General features: G+C 42.1%; 1 protein-coding gene across 6 annotated transcripts in view; it reads left to right on the forward strand.

Annotated features, from left to right (window-relative positions):
* klhl2 (kelch-like family member 2) overlaps positions 1 to 23,672 on the forward strand; it is a 172,229-nt gene that overhangs the window by 93,729 nt on the left and 54,828 nt on the right. For all 6 annotated transcript variants that reach the window (XM_059964854.1, XM_059964856.1, XM_059964857.1 and 3 more), the window contains 2 exons: positions 1,889 to 2,051; positions 11,907 to 12,016. In XM_059964854.1, the coding sequence (XP_059820837.1) occupies positions 1,889 to 2,051; positions 11,907 to 12,016 (273 nt within the window). The remainder of the gene's footprint in view (positions 1 to 1,888; positions 2,052 to 11,906; positions 12,017 to 23,672) is intronic.

The raw sequence follows: 23,672 nt of genomic DNA on the forward strand, positions 1-23,672 counted from the left end.
TCAATCAATCAATAAATAAATAAATAAATAACAGCATGCTAGAAATGATTATCAGGCCAGACACACCTTTGTGGAAATATAATCTGTAAATTACTAATGAAAACCTGAAACATAACTTTGTATTTCAGTCCATTGTCACAATTTGTGTAAGTATTTCTCACTGTCTGGTTCATTAGTGCCTTTCACTAACTGAACCATTTGTTTATGACTCTTGAAACTAAATGCTAATGTAAAAACTCAGTTTCATGGGGAAAAATGGGGCAATTTACTGGAGATGAAGTGTGACAGGGCTGAAGATTGAATCAAGGGGGCAGAAGAGGACTATTGGAAGTTGTATTTTGGAAGAAAAATGTTTTTCTGCAATTTCTCTTCCCCTTTTCTCCATCTGCTGAAAGCAGGATTTTCTCTGGAGAAAATTTCTAGCTTGGCTTGAGTGATTTGTCAGCAGTTTCAATGGAAGATATTGCTAGATCAATCAGAAGAGGAAAAATAGTGTGGATTCTAAGATTTACCCGATGAAATTATCTACAGTGACACATTTGTGTGAAATTTGGATTTAATTTTAAACTGTGAGAAGTTTGTTTCCTGCAGTGTTTTGGTTAAAAAGAAATATTTGGCCAGTCAAGACTTGGAAATGTGGCAACATGGCATGACTATTCTCGCATTTGGGACACAAGGGCCCACTTTGCTTTGTTTCTCACCCCTGGACTGCAGTTCTGGTATTAATGTATTGTAATTTTCTGGCCTGGCCATGATTAGTCAGCAACACAGGCTGTGAATTGCACTTATGACCTCGTGATTTGTAATGCTTGCTGCCTTGTAACGGGGAGCTACTGTGAAACACCACTTGATGAACTGTTCAGTACCTCTTGCTATGTCATTGATGTCTTTCTGGGTACTCAGTTCGACCTGCAAACTCTTTATTGAGGGGAGTCATTGCTTCTGCCTCTGTGTGCTTGCGATGCATGGGCCCTTGAATCTTGAAGCGTTTTGAGTGCTTTTTCTCCACTTTAAGCATTGATGAGCTAAAGATTTTGGTGGAGATCCTTTTTTCCCTCTTAAGACTGCCTGGTAATCGCTAGCTTTTATTGAATTAGAATAGTGTGCCTATTTCTAGAGTTTGACATCAGTCATGCTAATAAAATGCCATGCCCAAAGGAATCAACTTAATGTAATTAGGACCTCATTAGTGAGAATATTGGCCTCTCCCAGGCCGGTATTTCCACTATTTGAAGGAAATTAATATTCCTATATGAAGGTTTTTGCCTTTTCTTTCAAGTGCCTTCAGGTACTCCAGGTCTTGGAAGAAGATGAATGAAATGTTTACTGCAGCCATGAGGATTGTGTTGTCTCTGTCTTCAAGCATCCTTTTCCTCAATGAGCAGTGACCACACTGGTGTATTAACCAGGCTTCAGCCAAGAGGTGGCTCCTGAGATATGTTTTGTATTCCTGGAACTTGGCATGGACTTCTATGGAACTTGGCATGGGATGGTTGCTGGAGGACCTCTGTCTTGTAGATGTTGAGTCCATCATAAATGTTTCAGTGTCTGAGTCAATGATGGAAGGAGGTACGGAGGACTGGGAGAGTGTGAAATTCTGAAGTGCTGCTATCCCATAGCTTGTGTATAGAAACAATCGGATGATTAATGATTGCACATTGAGTGGACTTGGCAGATTTCAAACAAAATATAGTTAATTTCAAGATGATCTCTGCACTTCCCTAAGATATAAATCCATGAAAGAAAGTCATTCAGTATTCATCTTAACTGTGTTTATTGTCTATTTTTAGCACTCTCTGTATGATTCCCCCCTGTCAAAACCTACAGTTATTTAAATGTATCTTGTGACATGTAACGGCAGATTGAGGTGTATTACTGTCCTTTACAGGTGTTGCTTCCAGCTGCAGGGCTGCTGCAGTTACAAGATGTTAGAAAGAGCTGCTGTGATTTTCTGGAGTCCCAGCTTCATCCAACTAATTGTTTAGGAATTCGAGCTTTTGCGGATATGCATGCCTGCACAGAACTCCTGAACCAAGCCAACACATACGCAGGCAAGTGCTGACCAAAAAAGATTAATTTCATGTTAAGCACAGTACATGACCAGTAATTAAACTTGTGATATGTAAGAACCTTCTATGCTTTTCTACATATCAGAGAATGCAAGGACTGTGTGAAGAAGCAAAGTTTAGTTATCAGTTCAACTGTAATCATAAATTGAAAATTCAATAAAATAACCTGTTGTCTTTTCTATTATATGTTCCCCAATCAGACTGATTAATTCACGCCAATATAGTTGAATATTGACTGTCCTGTTGTACATGCAAATTACTGTAAATTGCAACATTGCATATTTAGATGGAGAGGTAATGTAAAGATTTTTACTCAGGTATGCGAAGGATGTAAGTAATAAAGTCATTTCAATTCAATTCTTTCTCCTGATTCTGCATGTTCGATTTCTGGTTACTGTCACTTGAAATCAAACATGTAACTTTAGTAGTCACTCAGTGACCCACTGCAAGAAGCTCTGAGGGCGCGCTGTCTTTATTGGTTGTTCTGCTGGAAGACCTAATGGTAAATCTATCTTCCTTCTGTGGATTTATTTTAAACTGTCCCAATCAATTTATGGATCTTTTATAGGATCCATAGTATCTTTTTTTTTATTTGTAAAGGAATAATCTCTGAATTGCAAATAATTGCTAATCAAATTTCTTGGTTTAACATGAATCTCTGTTCCCTAGACTGGTGGCAGGGGAGAGAGATTTCAACTGGCAATGCGTTATAAGAAATTGCCTAGCAACAGGATTATTTTATCTTTGAGAGAATAAAGTACAATTATGAGTCTGTGGTAAATGGAAACTTAAGTGGTGTGTTGCTCTGATTTGATTTCAGGACTGCAAATGAGGGCGAGTTGTTTTATTTGGAATAATAGTTTTGAAAGGTTATAGTTTATTATAAATAGGAATAACTGCAAATGGGTTTAATTATTTTTGCAGTAGTGTATCACTACAGCTCATCTCTTCCATCATGCATAAATGTTGTTTATTGTAGATGTATCTTTTCAACCACCAATCTCCTTAACCACCTCCTACCCTTATCACCTTGGCAACAGTAGACATTGCAGGAAAAGCTTGTGCTTGGTGCAGTTTTCCATTTGTCAGCTAGATGCATTAGATGCATTTCTAAATTAGTTCATGATAAATTATTACTCCTCCGATTTCTGAATGTGTTAGTTTATTTACTATGCTACCATCTCACAATTATCATCTCTATTTTGCACGACTGCTTGCCTTGTTAGCCAGTGCTGTTTTTAGTTTCATATTATTCTCTGGCTAATCTTAGTCCAGATATCTTTCAATTTTTTTTATATACAGTCTTCCTTGTTAGATCATTCAATTTATTTGTGTTGACGTCCAAAAAGAAAAGCCAAGTGTTTGTAATACACCGAACATACACATGGAAACGATTTAGTGAGGCAAGAATTTCTGTATCTGAAAGGAATCTGTAATTTATCACCATGCTTAAACAAAATCCTGGTTTATTGAGGAGTAGATGAAATGTTCTAAAATAATTTGATATTGAAAAAAGATCTAATGCTTTTTGATTCTATTTCAATATTTTGCATTCTGAACATGCAAAATATTAATGTTGTCATAAGGGAGTAGGTCATGCAAGTATTAATTATTCAGTAAACCAAAGTGAGTGAATGGTTTCATATAAAGTTGCCAGGCTGCTGATGTGATCATTGGCAAAATGTGTCATGCTAGTGTCTGTTGCAGATAGTTCTTTGCAGTAAGAGTTGGTGCATTTTGGTATAGACAGAGCTTTGCCCTGCATGTAATTGTTCTGCAAAATGACTTGGAGATGTTAAAATTCATATGCTGAATAAAAGCATTAAATTTATGCTTTGGGAAGGAGTAGGAAATGAATAATTGAAAGATGTGGTTAATTGACAGATTCTCCCTTCCCGTTTATGAGATCACAAATATTTATATCAATCTACATTTTGTTAGGGTTACATAATTTGGTTATCAAAGCTTTTTAAAATGTGTGCCTAAAAATGTGTACTAGTAGGCCGTTGCTAGTGGAGGTACAAAAGAGGAGAATTAATCTACTTCTGTTTGAGGTTGCGGAGTGGAGATTGATCCAGCAATGTTTCTTGGGAGTGGAGGGGGAAGATTGGAATTGAAAGTTGGTACAAAAGTGAAGACAAAAGGTTTCATGCACTGGAATCTTCAACAAAGACCAGAACTCTAGAAAACAGCCTCTTTGAAGTAAGCTGACATTTCAGACTGAGACGCTACATCAAGAAGAGAACAGATTGTCATTATGGGGAGTGGGATGGTCAGTAATAAAGGGTGTGGGGGTGGGAAAGGTGAACAGAGAGATGAAAACTAGTTGGCTGGGTGAATGTGTGTGAGAAGATGACACCATTGGTGTGCATTACCTGAAATGGGAAAATTGGATGTAGATTGGGCTGTAAATTACAGGCACTGAATAGACATGTTATTCTTCCAATTTGCATTTGGTTCTTCAGCAATGGAGGTATGAGTATGTTGACAGCTGGAGGGAATTACTCTATTTGACAGCTATGAACACGGATAGGAGAAATTGGGGCTGTGGGGTTTCAACGGAGGGATTAATCTTGAGGTTAGGAATGGATTTCAAACCAAGGGCGGTGAGGGCGTTGTAATGTGAGCAGTCACTTGAGAGATACTGAAGCTAGTAAGTACAGAATGTTTGAAAAAGGATTTAATGTTTTCCTGGTGTATACGAAAATAAACACTTCTTGGGCTTCTAGCCGGGCACAAGTATTGGTTATAACTGACATTTCAGTGACAAACTCTGCCATCTTCCCAGAGGTGATACCTGGGCATGTCTCGTCTGGTGGTATTAATACCCCTGTGGTTCATCCCTCCTGATTGGTTAGTCCTCAGTCAGTCAGGTTTCCGCACTCCCACCTTGCTTACAATCAAATTCCTTGATGCCAGTTTCCGAACAACCTAACAACAAACGGAACCTGTTGCTACTGCCTGTCTTCCCTATATTTCCACTGTTTCTGGGAAGGATCACCAGGATCCTGAAGAGATACTGGATTAATACCATCCACAAACTCATAAGGAAGCTCTGGTCACAGCTTCTAAGGGTCAAAGATGACCTGGGTGTCGGGTTGGCTGGCATTCACAGGATTCCTTGCGAATGTTGAATTGGCCAGATGGGTGACACGGTGGCAATTGGCACCAAGGAGCACAGGAGCTGTATCCACGCGTTACCCAAAGAAAGTGGCAGTAGCAGATGACTGCAATCACAGTGGCCATCGGATTGACTTTGGCACAAAACTGCTGTGCTGCGCCAATGTCTTTTGGGACTACTTGGTAAAGGAAGCCATTAAAATAAAACCAGAGGAAAAGAATTTTAACAAAGACAAAGGTCTTACTCTAAGTAAGAATTAGAATTCGATTGTAAGCAAAGTGGGAGAGTGGAAACCTGATTGGATGAGGACTAACCAATCAGGAGGGATGACTACCAGACCAGACATGCCCAGGTATCATCCCTGAAGAAGACCGCAGAGTTTGTCATTGAAATGTCCCTTTTAATCGATATCGATACCTGGCTGAAAGCCCAAGAAGATATTATTTGTCAGAAATATCTATTCAACAAAGTGAGACACTTTTAGAGGAAAAAAGCCCAATATTACATGACATTTTATATGCTAAAGATTAAAGGTAACAGTAGGACGACTACAGTTACGATGTTTCCTTTGAAAGACTCATTTTTCACACACCACCTTCGTTTCCCACACTAGACACCCAAATGAATGTTAATCAGGATTGCCTGGTATTCAATCAACTCCAGTCACAGCTCCAAGAAAGCTTTTGTTCAGGACTGCATTTTAAATTTAATCTACAATCCATGTTCAGAATGGCTGCTGTTGAATTTAATATCTGTTATATATCCTAACAAGGGCATGCAGAAGGGTTTTAGGGGTTGGTGCAGTTTGGATTTGCCAACAATTTTGGCTGGTTCAGAAAGCTGTACCTATGAGGGAAGATCGGATATTAGAGTAAATATCTTTGGAGGACAAGAAGTTGAAAGAAGATTTAATTGAAGTATATAAAATTATAGTAAGGCTGGATTTTCCTTAGTTGGATTTAAAAAAAACCCAAAGTAGTTGCTGAAAGCCAATTGTAGAAATAGGATTGCACAATAATGTTTCCATCTGGAGAATACTGAGGACCTGGACGCAGAAACCCTTTGTGTATTTGAAGAACTCCGACCCCTAGGGCTACTGGGTTGGTGTTGGAATCTGGGATTAAGTTGAGTGACACACAAAATGCTGGAGGAACTCAGGCAGCCAGGCACAATTTACGGAAAAGAGTAAACAGCAGTTGATGTTTCGGGCCGAGACCCTTCATCAGGACTGTTTACTTCTTTCCATGGATGCTGCCTGGTTGACTGAGTTCCTCTAAAATGTTGTGTGCATTACTTTGATTTCTAGCATTTGCAGATTTTCTCTTGTCTGTGATTATGCTGAGTAGGTCTTTTTCAATTGGTGGGCTCAATAGCCTCCTTGTGAATCATACATTTCTGATATTTCTTAAAGATGTCAGACTTTGCAGTGAATGTGCAAGTTAAACTTGTGATAAGCAGAATTACAATTCTTGACTCCATTCTATCCCTTTTGGTTCAGACCCTTCCCAACTATATCCGCAACACTCTTGGTGCTCCCAGTCTCCTCATTAACTTTCAATTCCCTGGCCCTGACCACCTCATTTCTGCCATGGATGTCCAGCCTTCTATACCTCATCAAGGTCTTAAAGCTCTCTGCTTCTTTCTTAATATAAGAACCAATGAGTTCCCCTCCACCACTACCTGCTCCATCCAGCAGAACTGGTCCTCCCTCTCAACAATTTCTCTTTTGGCACCTCCCACTACCTTCAGACTCGAGGGGTAGCCATAGGCACCCGCATGGCCCCAGCTAAGCCTGCCATTTCGCTGGCTACTTAGAACTGTCCATGTTCCAAGCCTTCCCTGGTAATGATCCCCAGTCTTCCTGTGCTACATTGATGACTGCGTTGGTGCTGCTTTGTGCACTCTAGCTCATCAATTTTATCCACTTTGTTTCCAACTTGCACCCTGTCTTTAAATTTACTTCGTCCATTTCTGACACCTCTCTCTCATCTTGGTCCCTCTGCCTCCACCTCTGGAGACAAACTGCCAACCAATATCTTATATAAACCTACTGATTCCCAAGGCTCTCTTGACTGTACCTCTTCCTACCCTGTCTACTACTAAAATGTTTCTTTTCTCAGTTCCTCCGTCTCTGCTGCATCTGTTCCTAGGATGAGGCTTTTCTTTCCAGGGCATCAAAGAACGGGGTTTCTCTCCATCCACCATCGTGCTGCACTTGTCTGTATTTGTGCTCACCCCATCTTCTCACCACCTTAACAGCGATAGAATTCCTTTTGTCCTTCCCTACCACCTCATGAGCCTCCACATCCTGCACAGCTTCCACCATCTCCAAAGGAACTCTTGCACATCTTTACCTCCCTCCACTCTCCGTTTTTCCCAGGGATCACTCCCTCTGTGATTCCTTTGTCCATCTGTCCCTCCCCACTAATCTCCCCCCCCCGGCCTGTATCCCTGCAAGTGGCCCAAATGCTAAAGCTGCGCATTCCCCTCCTCCATTCAGAGCCCCAAACAGTCCTTTCAGGTGAGGCAACACTTTCATCCATGGATCTACTGAGTCATCTGTTGTGTCCGGTGCTCCCAATGTAGCCTCCTCTACACAGGTGAGACCTGTCCCATTACTGGGGGCCACTACACCGAACACCGCTGCTCCACTTGCCAAAAGTGGAACTTATCAGTGGCCCAACGTTTTAATTCCCATTCCTGTTCCTGTTCCAACATGTCCATCCAGGGCTGCCTCTTGTGCCGCACTGAGGCCATCTTCAGGGTGGAGGGAGCAACACCCTACATTCCAGAGGCAAACTGTCGACTGACATCTTTTATAAATCTACGGATTCCCACAGTTAAGTGACTATACCTCTTTCCACCCTATCTCTGTAACAATGCTCTTCCTTTTTCTCTATTCCTTCATTTATGCTGCAGCTTTTCACAAGATGTGATTCTTTACAGAACAGGTTTTCCCTTCCTCCACCATTGATGCTGCTCTCACCCGCATCTCCTCCATTTCCCAGACGTCTGCAGTCTCCCCATCTTCCCACCACCTTAACCTACCACCCCATGAGCTGCCACACCCAACACGTCATTCCCTGCGACTTCCGCTGCCTCCAGAGGTCTCTTACCTCTTCTCACCTCCCCCCTCTAGTCCACTCTCCTCTCCAGCCCCTTATCTTTCCAACCCACTGGGCTTCACCCATCGAGCTATCCTCCTTCCCACCCCTCTACTTTTTATCCTGGTGTCTTCCTCCTTCCTTTCCAGTCCTGAGAAAGGGTCTCTGCCTGAAATGTCAAATGCTTGTTCATTTCTGTGGACGCTGCCTGACCTGAGCTCCTCCAGCATTCTGTGTTTGTTGCTCTGGATTTATGATTACGGTTCTTTGCCATCTGCAGTAAGAAATGTTGCACGTGGATTTACAGGCATTGCTCGTTCAGTTTAGTGATGCCTAAAGCAGTTACCTTACTAGATTACTTGTCACCTGGATCAGTTTTTGTTAGTGTATGTTCCCGTGGGTGAAGATTAACACTTCAAGTGTTACTTAATTGAACAAGCATTTAACAAAGTCACTGGCTCCACATGGTTATCACAAGACTACATCAGAAATTGCTTAGCACATTTTGAACACAAATGCTGAACTTGATGCTGTTTTGCCAGCATTTTAACCAGCATAGAGTTATGGAAAGATAGCAGGCCCTTTCTCTTCTGAAGTCCATGCCAACCATCAAAACCCATTGACACTAATCCTGAATTAATGCCTCTTTAGTCTACCCACTTTCTCATCAGCATCCCCAGATCCTACCATTTGCCTACTGTTACGTACCCCGTAACTGGGTCACTTACCAGCAAAGATAGAGAGGTCCGTTGAAGTCTGATGGTACTATTTTTAACAGTATTTATTGATAAAAATACACAAAAATAATATCAATGCATACATACAGATAATATACGTTGTCAATACTAAATCTAAAAGCGCGGGTATAATAATAATCGATAAGGAATAGCTCTATCGTTGTCTAGGGGATAATGTATTGTCCGATGGAAATATAAAAGTCACTTTAGTTCATTCAAGCTGCAGCTTTTTGGTTGGAGAGAAAGACGGGTTAAAACTTGCCCATTCCTTTTATGATGTCAATCCTTCGAGAGTCGTGCGGAGTTGATTTCCCTGTTGTTAGCTAAAAACCGTTCTTCCGTGGTAAAGACCCACTGATTCTGGGGCAAATGGAAACGGATGCATGTGACCTTCCCACCGGCTTTCACTATTACGGGATCGCTAGCATTTCTTCTGGTGCGTCTGAAGGGGCTGTTCCCACAGACCCTCTTTTATCCTGACTCTCAGGGTCTCAGATGTCAATCAGGTTAGGATGGTGCAATCCCTCCACCAACCCCGCCCTTCGGTTCATTGCCTGGGGGGGCTTCGATGCATAGTACAGTATTCAATACACAATTCCATCTCCAAGAGACAATAGCCATTATCAATGGCTCCGCCTTTCGGAGGCCAGGACACATTCCAAACTCTTTGTGGATTCTGCATGTCTTTCTCTCATTTCCTGGGTCTCCTGACTCGAATCAATAGCGATCCTGCGATTCTCAAAAAGGAAGGGGCCACGGACGTAACACTACAAACTAGGGGAAATTTGTGGAGACCAATTTATCTGCTAACCCTCTGATCTTTAGGATGCGGAAGGAAGCTGGAGCAGTCAAGAGAAATTCATGTGGTTAAGGAGAGTGTGCAAATTCTGCACAGCTGCGGATGAACACAGCTCTGCAGTTGTGAGGCAGTGGCTTTGCCACTGTGCTATCCTAGAGAATCATTTCCCCTCTGGAAGAAGGATTGATACTCAGAGGGCAAGATCAAGATGGTGTAGCATTCAGCGACTGGAGCACAATTTTATTGACGGACGACATTGTTGCATTGGGCAAGAATGAAACTCTAAGCATCTGCTTCTTAATGAATAATACCACAAATCAGATAATTAAGAAGTGGTGGTGTAGTGGTTAGCGCAGCGTTTGACAATACTGGTGACCCGGGTTCAGTCCCTGCCATTGTCTGTCAGGAGCTTGTGTGTTCTGTGTGGGTTTCCTCTGGGTGCTCTGGTTTTCTCCAAAGACACACCAATTTGGTAGGTTAATTGTTCATTGTAAATTGTCCCATGATTAGGCTAGGACTAAATCGGGGGCTGCTGGGTGGTGTGGCTTGAAAGGCCTATTCTGTGCTGTATCCAATACATAAATAAAATCACATTAAATGTCATACTTAAAGAAGGGTGCAAGTGTTGTCATTCCTGCAGTGGTCTTCAATGTAAAGCAGATGGTTTGTTGGATTTGACCCCTTGGTGAGCTTTCATTCTTGCTAAGTTTATCTGTGACCTCGTGTGACCCTGCTCCTCCCACATCGCATGTACTACTGGTGCTCTTGTGAATGTATATTTTCCATGTGGACTTGAACTCTTACTGTACATGCCATAAACCCGCCCCAGTCTCTGCTGCCTGTCTTTGGAACACATCAGGTTCCCTTTTTGTTGTCATTTGATGCTGCTAGCCTACATTGGATCCCAAATAAAAACAATGCATTTTGAAATTCTCACCTTTTTTCAGATCATTTTACTGCTGTTCCTTCAGCATCGTTGAAACATCTGGCAGTGCTATAACCCTTAGAGGTGCTGGTATTCCAAGTTGGATCTTGACTATGAGTAAATTTCCACTTTAATTGCAAAGGAGCTACAGTAAGATCTGACTCCTACATTAAAAGCAGTCACCTTTATCTGCCTTTAAATTGCCTTTGACTAAGGTTTGGATCATCAATTCTAATATGCCCTTATGTTTCATATTTTTTTTTTGTTGACTAATGCTTTTTGGAAATGCTTTGGATATTTTTGGTATATTAATATTGATTTAAAAATGGAAATCATTGTCATTTATTTGCATCTTCTTGCCACTGAATTGCCTGAAGACCCATTGCTCGGTTGAATTCCCCACCACCTCACCCTCCTCCCTCCCCTCTGTGTGATTGAGGTGAACAAAACAACTGCTATCAAAATGCTATAATGAACAAAGTATATTTGAGTACTCCCCCCCCACCCCGGGAAATCTGATGTATTAGAGCTGGCTGAACGAAGGAAGTACCGTGTCAAGTTGTACTCCATCTTGGAGTGTGGTAGTAAAAGTTCAAAGCTGTGTGTAATTACAGATCTTATTAAAATTGAGGTTTCAAGGACTTAATGCATTACTTTCATTTCCTGGCACAAACCTTTTTTTTAAATGAATGTAATTAGGAAAAGGTAGTATGTACACATTCTTTGAAACAGCTTTGAAATGTTCTTAAACATCCTTTAGCATGCTATTTCTCAATCTCAGTTAAAGCAGAGAGCAAGGACAAGTGCTTGACACACACTTGTCACACACACACACACACTTGTCACACACACACACACACACACACACACACACACACACACACACACACACACACACACACACACACACACACACACACACACACACACACACCCACACCTCTCTCACACACACACACCCACACCTCTCTCACACACACACACACACACCTCTCTCACACACACACACCTCTCACACTTGTCTGAGGAGTCCTTACAAGTATTTGGTTCCGTCGAGATAATCACAGTTTAAAGAAGGTCTTACTTTTCTGAAACTAAAGTACCATGGAGAATAACCTTTTTATCTTTTTCCTTTGTTTTTCTTTGAACAGAGCAGCACTTCTCGGAGGTTGTGCTAGGAGAGGAATTCCTCAACCTTGGTATAGATCAAGTATGCGGTTTGATAGCCAGTGATATGCTCACAATCTCTTCAGAAGAAAAGGTAAAATGGAAAGAAATGGGAACCGGAAGTGTTCAAAACCAAGTGCTTGTCTTTAATGGTTGAATGGTGGGAATCCATTCAGTTTTAGTTTATTCAAATAGGTAGTTATTTGAGATTGACAGAAACTCTGGTCTATTTATTTGTCATATTGATTATTGGAAAAATACAGCATAATCTGACAATGCCAAACCAGCTCTTTATTAATATTTATTAGCATTCATTGAATAGGATTGATATGTTTTGATTGGTTTCATGGGCAATGTATCATTTTTTAAAAATCAAAATCAACGTAGTCAAGGCTGGATGAATTAAACAATTGATGCATCGATCTTTTAGCAAATAGCAATGCACTTTTGTGATGTTGTACCTTTCTACTTCCCCAGTTCTTGGGGTATTCAATTATAGCCGGTTAACTTGATCCCTTTTTTAAAAAGCCTAAAGAGGGAACTTCTGGTTTAAGACAGTGCTGGTGACCCTCAGCAACTTCTAGCTGAGCAAAACAAGGATAGCAACTAAATAATTTGTTAACCACACTTTTTCTGGAAAACTATCATCACAAGTAATAGTCTATAACTCTCCTTTGGACTTGGAGTCAATTTGATGTGGCAGAATTGAGGCAAGGTGGGTTTGCAGCCCTGTTGCCTAGAGTGTGGAAGAGAGTAAAAGGTAGGGCACAAGCCAAATTGAAGCCTTGTGGTCCAATCCCAGAGTGCATCGACATGACTGAACACAATGTTCAGATGGAGATTTACAGGTCGAATCAAGGCAGCGAAGTCTGACGTATACAAGTGTCAGAAACTGTTGTTTGGGTGGAGATTTGGGCACCAAGCCAGATTGGAAATGTCAGCGGGTTGAGTCCTGTGGTGAGGTAAGGTACGGACTGGTTCAGGTCACTGCTCGAAGCAAAAGAACCTGATGTTTGGATGGAGAGTTAAGCACTGGGCCAGATTGAAAAGGTCAGGGTGCCGGTGCCTGAGGCGAGATACTGTACTAGGCAGGTTCAGTCACTGCTCCATATCGTTTACTTGGCTCTGCATTGAACTATGGAGATCTCTTCAGCTTAGATTTGCTATTTGCTTGTGGCTGTTTTCTTTTCATTGCACATTGGGTGTTATGACAATTTTTATATACATGTCATGGAACAGTGATCCTTGTTCCTCGTAGTGTGCTCTCTGGGCCCAGTCTCACATCTTCCTGGGATTTGTTGGAGCCACTCTCCCAGTGCAGGTGTCACAGCTCCAAGTGCTCCTACCACCACCAGCATTACTCTGGCATTAACCTTCCATATCCTTTCTATCTGCTCTTTCAAGCTCTGGTATTTCTCCAGCTTCTTGTATTCTTTCTTCCTGAAGTTGCTGTCATTTGCGATTGCCACATCTATTACTGTTTTCTTCTGCTCCCTGTCCAGAATTACTACGACTGGGTTGGTTGCCCAGTACCTGATTATCAGTCTGTATTTGGAAGTCCTTCTGTTATTTTCCACTACCTTCTCAGGTGTTTCCCATTTGGACTTGGGAGTGTCCAATCCATACTCAGCACAGATGTTCCCGTACACAATTCCTGCAACTTGGTAGTCCTGTTCAGTGTATGTTGTCCCTGCCTGCATCTCGCCCCCTGCTACTATGTGCTGGATGGTTTCAGCAGATTCCTTTCACACTCTGCATCTTGGGTCTTGTCTGGTGTGATAGACACCTGCTTCTGTTGCTTGTGCTCAGTGCCTGTTCTTGTGCAGCCATGAGCAGTGCATGTATGCTATGCCTCAGCCCTGCTATTTCCAGCCATTGATAGGACTGATTTATGTAAGCCACCTCTGCTATCTGGCAGTTGTACATCTCATGCGGAGGCTTGTCCTCTGGCTCTGCTTCTTCACTTCTATTTCCATGTCCCCTGCCTGCTGTCTGTCCATCTTCCTGACACACTAATGGATATTTCTAATTTATTCCAGGACTGTGGCTTTGACACTTCCAACTACCTGTCCTCCTTTATTCCGCGGGTGTACAGTTACTCCAAGTAGGACTTTGGATGGAATCCTCTATGTATTGTTTGTAGCTTCCGGGTCTTGATGTTAGTGGCTTCCAGTTAATTCCTTGGCCAGCACACTGTAGCGGCTGGGTATCTGATGACTGGTAGGGAGAAAGTGTTGGTGGTTCTGATCTTGTTCTCATTCAGCTGGCTTTCTAGGACCTGTCTCACTCTTTGGGGGTATTTGGATGTTGTAGCCTTCCTTGTGTCCTCATCGAGGCTTCCATTGGCCTGCAGGGTCCCCAGGTATTTGTTGCTGTCCTGTACATCTGATGTGTGACCTTCAGGCAACTCAACTCTTTCAGTCTTGATGAGTTTACCTCTTTTCACAACCATCTGGCTACACTTTTTCAGTCCAAATGACACCCCGAAATCTTTCTTGTCAAATGGATTAGTGAATCAATGTCTCTTTTATTTCTGGCATACAGCTTGATGTCATCCATGTGTAGGAGGTGGCTGATGGTCATTTCACTCCTGAACCTGTACCCATACCCACTCTCTGAGATGATCTGGCTGAGAGGGGTTAAACCTTTGCAGAACAGCAGTAGGATAGTGCATCACCTGGTGTGTTCCACATCTGATGGTCACCTGTGCTGTTGGCTTTGAGCTAACTTCTAGCATTGTCCTCCAGTGATCCATTGAGTTCTCGATGAAGGTCCTTAGTGTCTTGTTGACCTTGTAGAGAGAGAGGCATTCCAGGATCCACATGTGTGGCATTGAGCCATATGCTTTTGGGTAGTCGATCCAGACTGTGTTAGGTTGGTTCACTTGGTCTCGGAGTCTCACGTGACTGCTTTGTCTAGCAGTAGTTGGTGCTTGGAGCCTCTGGTTCCATTACCAAACTCACTCTGAGCAGGGCTCAGGAATTTACACACATGTTCCTTCAGCTTGGTGGCAATGATGCCTGATAGGAGTTTCCAGGTTGTTGACAGGCAGGTTATGGGCCGGGAGTTTGATGGTGTTTCTCCTTTGTAAAGATCCTTCACTATGAATGCTGTCCTTCCTTGAGCTAAGTTACATAGGGTGGGAGCCTGCTTCAAGCAGCTGGTTCATTTCAGCTGCCAGCCGTGTATGTAATGCAGTTACTTTCTTCAGCCAGTAGGTGTGGACCAGGTCAGGCCCTGGTGATGACCAGTTCCTCATACTGTCTCCCCATTGCTGGACGTCCACTGCTGTGATGGTGACTGGTTCTTCATCTGGGAGGTTTGCTTGTAGGTCTCTCAGCCATTGGGTTAGGTGATGTTTCTTTCTCCCATAAACTCTTCCCATACTCCCATGATGCTGTTTTGCTTGGTTCAGGTACTGGCATGTTGCTGCTCTGGAACTGTGTGAGTACTTTTCCTAGTTCCTTGGAGAAGAGAGCATTTATTACAGGTTTTCTTTTGGGTGGGGGGGGGGGCTTGGTTCTTTTGTGGCTCCCAGTTCGGAGACGAATCTCAGGGCTGTATAATGAATACAAACGATCTATTCTCTGCTTGTTTGTAACTAATTAATTTGTTTTTTGAGATTCCCTTTGCATGTGTTTCTCACTTTACTGTCTATATAAATATCATAATAACCATCATCATTATGTGCCGTGTCGTATGACGTAGGTGATCATGGATTTCTGTCTGTCATTAATCTGAGAGCCTTTGAGGAAGACCTCCTTCATGCTCTTGTTATTTTTTTTTCTCTATCCACAACCAGGATGGTTCTTGGCAAATTTTTCTACAGAAATGGTTTGCCTTTGCCGCCTTCTGAGCAGTGTTTTTACAAGCTGGGTGACCCCAGCCATTATCAATACCCTTCAGAGATCATCTGCCTGGTGTCTTTGGTTGCATCACCAGGATTTGTGATGTGCACCAGCTGCTCCTATGACCATCCACCACTTGCTCCCATCGCTTCACATAACCATGATCAGAAGTCTAGGCATGTGCTACACCTTGCCCAAGGGTGACCCACAGGCTTGCAAAGGAAAGGATGGCTTCCATCTCCACCCCACTGCCCAATGTGGACATAGAAAAACATTTAAATTAACGTCTGTTGCAGTTACAAATATGTTAAATTCTCTTTCATTTAACTTGTGCATACTGAAGCTTTAAGTAGAAGTGAACAAAGGGAGAATAGAAAGAGGGGCAATAATGATGAAATTGATACTTGTCAGAGCTGTTAATGTTTATTCCAGAGATACCACAGCAATCAAGGCTGAAAAAATTAAGCTGTAAAGTTTCTTGCAGAGGTGGACAAAAATATAAGTTACAGATATGAACGGTGTGTGTCCAGTCAGTTTGCAGTAACTTTTGTGATAATGAGAAGAGTCCAATTACACACCTCTTCCTCTTCTACTACCAGCATTCTGATTGCTGCCTCCAAGAAAATTTAATCTGGGTGTTTCAGGGCTCTGTTGTAATTCATTTCAAAATTATTACCTAATGTAAAATGCTTTTGATGCTCAGCTATACAGTTTTGATTTCCAATACAAGCCTATTGAATGTCCTTTGATTATGTCACATAAACATTTTTGTATTTTCCTCTGTGACTTTGTAAATCATTTACATAGTTGGTTCACTGTCAACACGTTTATAATCTTATATCAGATTTACTAAATGGTTCACATTCTTGATTCATTCTACAAATCTTAATTTCAATAACTTTTGAATGCTCCTATTTTTGGAAGGCTAGCATCTGATGTTGCAGAACATTTAGCTTTGGTCAATGTGGAATGCAGTGAATAGTAGTTGTGAAAAAGGGTAATCTTGTTCTTTTCATGGGAGGTAAATGTCTTAAAAACAGTGAGATGCACCTGTGGTCAACTGGGAAATGGTCACACTTGGAACTACATATCTTCAATATCAGAAATCAACACACAAGTAGGATAATATTTCCCCTCCCAAAAATTATTAGAAGGCTATTAACTGCTTTTATGTTCTAACTTTGGCAGCCTAATAATGCTCTCCCCACCCTTTCCCACATTCCCCTGTGCATGTACACAGTACTTTAGTTTATCCTTGCATTGGCTTTCAATTTTGTGCTGTTGTGACTGGGCAAGAAGAATGCTACTTGCTGTTGGTGAAAGTGGTAGGCTGCAGGTAGAACCGAGTGGTCCCACAATGCCCCATTATTCTGCCACATTTATTTCAGAATGGTAGTGTGAAATCAGAGGAGAGCCCATTCTCGAGAATAGTAGAGTCTTGCATATGAGCACAAGAGTTGAATCTTAAGTATGTGCTGGTGGTAAAAACAACCTAATCTGCTTTAGCCAAATCTGCATGTTTACGAATGCTAGTGTCCAGCAACTTTGTTGGACTCTGTAATATACAGAGAGCAATGAATGCCAAAAAAAAAGCCAAAACAGATTGAGATATAACTCTTCTGAATGTAGACATCACTGTAAGTCAGAGTGGAGATCGGGCCAAAAGCAGAGTAGGGTTTTCCATTTACCATTTTAATTATCTGCAGATACTTCAGAGACAGCTTTGCACAGGAACGGTATCCTCAGCCTACCATGTCCGTTGGTGATCATTGTACTTATTCTGCTTTTTTAGATTTGGATTGTAGTAATTTGTATGTTTGCAATTAAACTGTTTTTATAAATTCTTCTCAAATACCTCAGCAGTACCTTCCAGGTTCCACCAGACTTGGGGCAGGAAGGCGGGGAAAAAATTTCCTCAAAACCACCTATTCCTCACTTATGCTTGTACCCTCTTGTTTTAGATGCCTCCACTGCCTATAAAACATATTCATCCCCCCCCCCCCCTTGGAAGTTATCATGTTTTATTGTTTTATAACATTGAGTCACAGTGGTCTTAGTTTTGCTTTTTTGACACTGATAAGCAGAAAAAGAATCTACAAAGTGATCTAAATTAATTACAAATATAAAACACAAAATAATTGATTGCAAAGGTATTCACACTCCCCCACCCCACCCCCCTCTTTAATGTGACACACCAAATTGACACTGGTGCATAAAATTGGTTTTAGAAGTCACGTAGTTAGTTAAGTTGAGAGCTGTTTTGGAGACCTGTGTTGCAGTCTAGGTGTTTCAGTTGATTGGAGTAAAAATGCACCTGTGTCTGGAAGGTCCCACTGCTGGTGAGTCAGGATCCTGGTAAAAACTACACCATGGAGACAAAACAACACTCCAAGCAATTCCACAAAAAGATTGTTGAAAAGCATAATTCAGGAAATGAATACAAGAACATTTCCAAGTCACTGAATATCCCATGGAGTACAGTTAAGTCAATCATCAAGAAATGGAAAGAATATGGCACAGCCGTAAATCTGCTGAGAGCAGAAAGTGACCATGAAAAGAGGGGACTAGTGAGGGATGTCACCAAAGGAGCTGTGACAACTCTGGAGGAGTTACAAGTGGCTGAGTTGGGAGAGACTGCGCATACAACAACTTTTGCCTGGGTGCTTTACCAGTCACAGCTTTATGGGAGAGTGGCAAAGAGAAAGCCACTGTTGAAAAAAACTCACATGAAATCTCAGCTAGTGTTTGCCAGAAGGCATGTGGGAGACTCAGAAGTCAGCTGGAAGAAGTTTCTATGGTCTGTTGAAACCAAAATTGAGCTTTTTGGCCATCAGACTAAATGCTGTATTTGGCATAAGTCAAATACCACACACCATCCCTATCGTGAAGCATGGTGGTGACTGCATCACACTGTAGGGATGCTTCACTGCAGCAGGCCCTGGAGGGCTTGTGAAGGTAGAGGGTAAAATAAATGCAGCACAACACAAGGAAATCCTGGAAGAAAACCTGATGCAGTCTGCAAGAGAGCTGCAACTTAGAAGATTTGTTTTCCAGCAAAACAATGACCCCAAGCATAACGCCAAAGCTACACAGGATTGGCTTAAAAAGAACGAAGCTGATGTATTAGAGTGATCTCAACTTAATTGAGAATTTGTGGCTGGAATTGAAAAGGGTTGTTTACGCATGATCCCCATGCAGTCTGACAGAGTTTGAGCAGTTTTATAAAGAAGAATGGAGAAAAATTGTAGGGTCTAGATGTGCAATCTAGAGACCTATCCAGACAGACGCAAGGCTGTAATTGCTGCCAAGAATGCATCTACTAAATACCGACTTGAAGGGGGTGAATACTTATGCAATCAGTTATTTTGGGTTTTATATTTGTCATTAATTTGGATCACTTTGTAGAGATCTATTTTCACTTTCTCATGGAAGAGACTTTTTCTGTTGATTCATGTCAAAAAAGCCAAACTAAATCCACTTTGACTCAATGTTGTAAAACTATAAAACATGAAAACTTCTGGGGGGCATGTGGTGAATACTTTTTATAGGCACTGTAGGTCAAGAGAAAGATTTGCATTATCTGTCCTATATAATCCCCTCATCATTTTATGTACCTCTGTTTTCCCTGGAGCTGAGGAAAATGTGGGACAATTTGATAAAGCCCATTTATCCAGTCTTTCCTCAAAACTGAAATTCATCAATCCTGGCAACATCCTGGTGAATCCCCATGGCATAGAGAACTGCATATAGGAGGGAGATTGAAAACCTGGCTGAATGGTGTTATAACAACAACCTCTTACTCAATGCCAGTAAGTTCAAAGTGCTGATGATAGATTTCAGAAGTTAACGCGAGGTCCATGAACCAGTCCTTGTCAGAGGTGAAGAGGGTCATCAACCTTAAATTCCTAGGCATTATTATTTCAGAGGACCTGTCCTGTGCCCAGCACATAAGTCATAGCAACGCCTCTACTTTTTGTAGAGTCTGCGGAGTTCGGCATGACATCCGAAACCTTGTCAAACCATTATAGATGTACAGTTGACTGCCTGCATCACAGCCTGTATGGAAACACCAGTGTCCTCAAATGGTACAAAAATTAGTGTATACGACCCAGTCCATCATGAGTAAAGCCCTTCCAAACATCAAGCGCATCTACATAAAACAGCTGTCACAAGAAAGCAACATACAACATCAGAGACCGCTACACTCACAACATGCTTTCTTCTCACTGCTGCCATCAGAAAGAAGGTACAAGAGCCTCAGGGTTCATCCCACCAGGTTCAGGAACATCAACTACCCCTCAGGATCTTGAACCAAAAGGAATAAACTCAACTTCACTTGTCCCATCACTGAAATGTTCCCACAACCAATAGATTTACTTTCAAGGACTCTTCATTTCATGTTCCTGATATTTATTGCTTATATTATTATATTATATTATTATTTATTTATATATTATTTATTGCTTATATTTATTACTATTTCTTTTTGTGTTTGCACAGTTTGTTGTCTTCTCTGCACTGGCTAAATGGCCTAGTTGGGTGGTCTTTCATTGATTCTGTTAAGGTCATTATTCTATAGATTGAGTGAGTTTGCCCACAAGAAAATGAATCCCTGGGTTATATATGGTGACATACCGTTGCAAGAAGAAGTTTGTGAACATTTGCTATTACCTAATTTTTTGTATTAATTAAGCATAAAATGTGGTCTGATCATCCAACTCAGAATAATAGACAAACACAATCTGCATAAACTAATAACACGCAGACAGTTGTACTTCTCATTGTTATTGAGTACACCATTTAAACACAAACAAGAGAAAATCTACAGATGCTGGAAATCCAAACAATGCACACAAAATACTAGAGTAACTCAGCAGGCCAGGCAGCATCTATGGAAAAGAGTACAGTTGACATTTTGGGCTGAGACCCTTTGGCAGGACTGGAGAAAAAAGATGAGTAGATTTAAAAGGTGGGGGTAGGGAGAGAAATACAAAGTGATAGGTAAAACTGGGAAGGGGAGGGATGATCTAAAGAGCTGGAAGTTGATTGGTCAAAGTGATACAGGGCTGGAGAAGGGGGAGTTTGATATGAGAAGACAGAAAGCTGTAGAAGAAAGAAAAGGGGGAGGAGCACCAGAGGGAGGTAATGGGCAAGCAAGGAGAGGGGGGAAAAGGGGATGGGGGCCATTACTGGAAGTTTGAGAAATCGATGTTCATGCCATCAAGTTGGAGGCTACCTAGATGAATACAAAGTGTTGCTCCTGCAACCTGAGTGTGGCCTCATCACACAGTAGAAGAGACAATGGATAGATGTATCAAATGGAAAGTGGGATTAAAATGGGTGGCCACTGGGACATCCTGCTTCTTCTCACAGACGGAGTGTAGGTGCTTGGCAAAATGCTCTCCCAATATACAGGATCTCGTTGGGTCTCACCGATATACAGGAGGCCACTCTGGGAGCACCAGACACAGTATGTGACTACAACAGATCACAGGTGAAGTGTTGCCTCACCTGGAAGGGACTGTTCAGGGTCCTGAATGGTGGTGAAGGAGGAGGTATTGGGGCAGGTGTAGCACTTGTTTCGTTTGCAAGGATAAGTGCAGGAGGGAGATCAGTGGGGAGAGACGAATAGACAAGGGAGTTGTGTGGGGAGCGATCCCTGCGAAAGCAGGAAGTAGGTGGAGGGAAAGATGTGTTTGGTAATGGGATCCCATTGAAAATGGTGGAAATTCCTGACAAATTATGTGCAGGAGGTTGGTAGGGTGGCAGGTGAGGGCAAGAGGAACCCTATCCCTGGTAGGGTAGTGGGAGGATGGGGTAAGAGCAGACGTTCGTAACGGGTTAAAAGAACCAGCAGAAATGGAACACACCTGGAGACTGGTATTTCAGTTACAAAAACTATTTTATTAGTATCTACCAATAATAGTAAACTTAAAACCAGATAAATCAAGGATTAACAGTGTTAGGCATATATAGGTGTGAGTATATATTTCCCAAACTCATTCAAGCTTAGGTGGTAAATGATACAGTCTTACAATGGTATGTGAGAAAGTTCAGTTCAATGCACGAGGTTGCTGTTGTTGGTAAGAGAGAGAGAGAGAGAGAGAGAGATTTGTAATCCAAAGGTGTATATTGTGAGAAGGCAATTACATTGATATTCCACAGATTCCAAGACAGCAATACAAAATAACAATGCAATAGGTTTTATCTCCGAAGTCGTTCCACTCCACACTCGAAGTTTCACCGACAGTGATCTTCAACGAATATCCTTCCTACACAAGTGGTACCACACCCGAGTTCAGCGACGGGACAGCTCAAAGTGGCGGCCACAGGATACTCAAATAGAATCCACGTATGGATTATCACCAACAGTAGCTTATCACAAAGAGGTCTATCTTCAACGGAACCACCACCCAGGCAAGGGTCGACACACCGGTAAATTCCACAAGGTTACCCCAATCACACACAACATGATAGCCACTTATTCAGTTCCACGACATACAAAATAACTCCAACAGTGATTTGCCACAGGGGTGCCAGGGTGAACTACCACACCCAGACAAAGGGTAAACACACACATGGCATTCACAAAGGTTTCCCCCTCACCAGAGAACCCACTCCTAAGTGACAATCATAGTTTTGTAGCCGAATGGAAACAAACTCACCCTAACGGGCTACTTCGAGAGAGAGTCCAAACAGTGAATTCTTTGTCACTAGGTTTCTTCTGTTCCAAACCTTCCTCTCCTCTCTTCTCTTCCTGCAAACTTGTTCTAGTTGCAGAACTTGTGAGAGTCATTTATCAATACTCTGCATCGATCTTAACTCACCCCTTTGGGCTACTGAAAGTTTAAACCAGCGACCGACTCACTGGTGTCTTCCATTGACTGAAACCATCTTGACTCGAACTGTGTGTCTGTTGGAGGATCATCTGACCTTGCTTATTCAAAACAAGCTGCCACTGGTATAAACAATCGCTGCTCACCATAGCAAACCAACAATTCTACAGTCAGCAGAAATCGAACAGTGCAAAAGTCAGTCTCAATTATCTCGGTTTTTTAAAGTGACAGTCCACAGAAACTATGAACCCCAGGGGCACATAACAAATGGAAGAGATGTGGTTGAGGTTTGATGGTGGAGGACAGGAAGCCCTTCCTTTGAAAAAAAAGAGGACATCTTTGTTCTAGAATGGAAAGTCTCATCTTGAGAGCAGATGCGGCGGAGACAGAGGAATTGAGAGAAGGGGATGGTGTTTTTACAAGTAGCAGGGTGGGAAGAACTATAGTCCAGGTAGCTGTGAGAGTCTGTGGGTTCATAATAGACATCAGTAGATGAACCGTCTCCAGAGATAGAGACAATGAGATTGAGAAAGTGGAGTGAGTGGTCAGAAATGGACCAGGTAAATTTGAGGGCAGGGTGGAAGTTGGAGGCAAAGTTGATGAAGTTCACAAGCTCAACATGGGTGCAGAAAGCAGCATCAATGCAGTCATTGATGTTGCATAGGGAAAGTTGGGGAGTGACACCAGTGTAGGCTTGGCATATAGACTATTCCATGTAGCCGACAGACAGACAACCATAGCTAGCACCCATGTGTGTGCCCATGGCTACACCTTTTGCTGAAGGAAGTGGGATGGACCAAAGGAGAAATAAAGTGTGTAGACAAGTTCTACTAGGTGGAGGAAAGTGGTGGTGATGGGGAACTGGTTGGGTCTGGTGTCCAGAAAGAAACCGAGAGCTTTGAGGCCTTCCTGGTGGGGGTGGAGGTGGATAGGGACTGGACATCCAAAGCGAAAATAAGATGCTTAGGCCAGGGAACCTGAAATCCATTGAAAAGATCCAGAGCTTGTGAAGTGTCATGGATTTTGGTAGGAAGGGGCTGAGCTAGTGGGGGATAAAAGAGTCGGC

The sequence above is a fragment of the Hypanus sabinus genome, chromosome 3 (genome assembly GCF_030144855.1).
Source record: "Hypanus sabinus isolate sHypSab1 chromosome 3, sHypSab1.hap1, whole genome shotgun sequence".
Classification (NCBI taxonomy): Eukaryota; Metazoa; Chordata; class Chondrichthyes; order Myliobatiformes; family Dasyatidae; genus Hypanus; species Hypanus sabinus.